This window comes from Dipodomys ordii, unplaced genomic scaffold, assembly GCF_000151885.1.
Source record: "Dipodomys ordii isolate 6190 unplaced genomic scaffold, Dord_2.0 Scaffold68, whole genome shotgun sequence".
Taxonomy (NCBI): Eukaryota; Metazoa; Chordata; class Mammalia; order Rodentia; family Heteromyidae; genus Dipodomys; species Dipodomys ordii.
The window spans coordinates 5,683,796-5,685,025 of NW_012267284.1; the positions used below are offsets into that span (position 1 = coordinate 5,683,796).

Sequence of the window (1,230 nt, forward strand, 5' to 3'; positions counted from 1 at the left end):
TGAGCCACAGCGCCACTTCCGGCTTTTTTTCTTTTTGCTTATGTGGTGCTGAGGAATTGAACCCAGGGCCTCAGGCATGCAAGGCACGCACTCTACCACTGAGCCATCTTCCCAGCCCGAATTTTTAAATTTTAGCAAAGTCTTTCTCCCACTAGTGTAGATGCAGCTTTACTAGTATAGGGATGGTCCAGTGGGATGTTTTGGGTCTGTATACCTTCAAAGTGTGAGCTAATGGCTCTCAAGCCTGGCTAATGTAGAATCATCTGGGAGCTCTTAAGAGCAAAGTTGCCAGTGGTAGTGGCAGATTCATGCCTGTCATCCTACCTATGTGGGAGGCTGAGATGGGGAGGATGGAGGATTCAAGCTATCACTGTTTGTTCTATGAAAATTAATGAACTGTCTTGTTTCTTTATAGCCAAGAAATATATTTCTTCATGGCCCAGACCAGCAAGTAAAGATCGGAGACTTTGGCCTGGCTTGCACAGATATTATACAGAGCACAGATTGGACGAATAGAGATGGGAAAGGTGAGGGTCTGTTTTTTTTTAATTTTGCATAAAGAGAGACATGGTTGAACATGCCACTGTTTAAGAACACCCTAGACATTCATCAACAAAGCTCCAATAAAGAAGAAAGGTGATTGCTATTTCCCAGCTGCTCCAGTGCCCTGTTTGTAATATGGGTCCCTTATGGTGGATGGCGAGGGGTAACAGGTGGCTTTTTAAATCGTAGGCATGCCAGTGCATACTTCGCAAGTGGGGACTTGTCTGTATGCTTCACCGGAGCAGTTGGAAGGATCGGAGTATGACGCCAAGGTAGTGTTGGTTGCTTTCTACCCTTCTATTCAACTTCCCCTGAGGTGCCAGTAGCCCTCAATATCCCAAATGCACAGTCGTGTGGAGGGAGCTGTGTCCTGCAGGTGATCCAGCAGCAACTACTCTAATAAGGACACTCACTTTGGGCTGAGAGCTGGTTCAAGTAGTAGAGTGCCTGCCTAGCAAGTGCAAGGCCCTGAGTTCAATCTTGATACTGCCAAGAATAGTAAAAGCAGAGACAGGCGTCAGTGGCTCATACCTGTAATCCTAGCTACTAAGGAACCAGCCCATTAGGAAAGTCTGTGAGACTCTTATTGCCACTTAACCACCAAAAAGTTGGAAGTGGAGCTGTAGCTCAAGTGGTAGAGTATTAGCCTAAAGGCACAAAAGCTGAGGGGCTGCTCAGCTCAGGCCA

At 46.6% G+C, this 1,230-nt stretch overlaps 1 protein-coding gene across 4 annotated transcripts in view; it reads left to right on the forward strand.

Annotated features, from left to right (window-relative positions):
* The window catches only part of Eif2ak1 (eukaryotic translation initiation factor 2-alpha kinase 1), a 42,162-nt gene that overhangs the window by 35,275 nt on the left and 5,657 nt on the right, over window positions 1-1,230 (forward strand). For all 4 annotated transcript variants that reach the window (XM_013023494.1, XM_013023497.1, XM_013023495.1 and 1 more), the window contains exons 12-13: window positions 416-527; window positions 733-815. In XM_013023494.1, coding sequence (XP_012878948.1) covers window positions 416-527; window positions 733-815 — 195 coding nt within the window. The remainder of the gene's footprint in view (window positions 1-415; window positions 528-732; window positions 816-1,230) is intronic.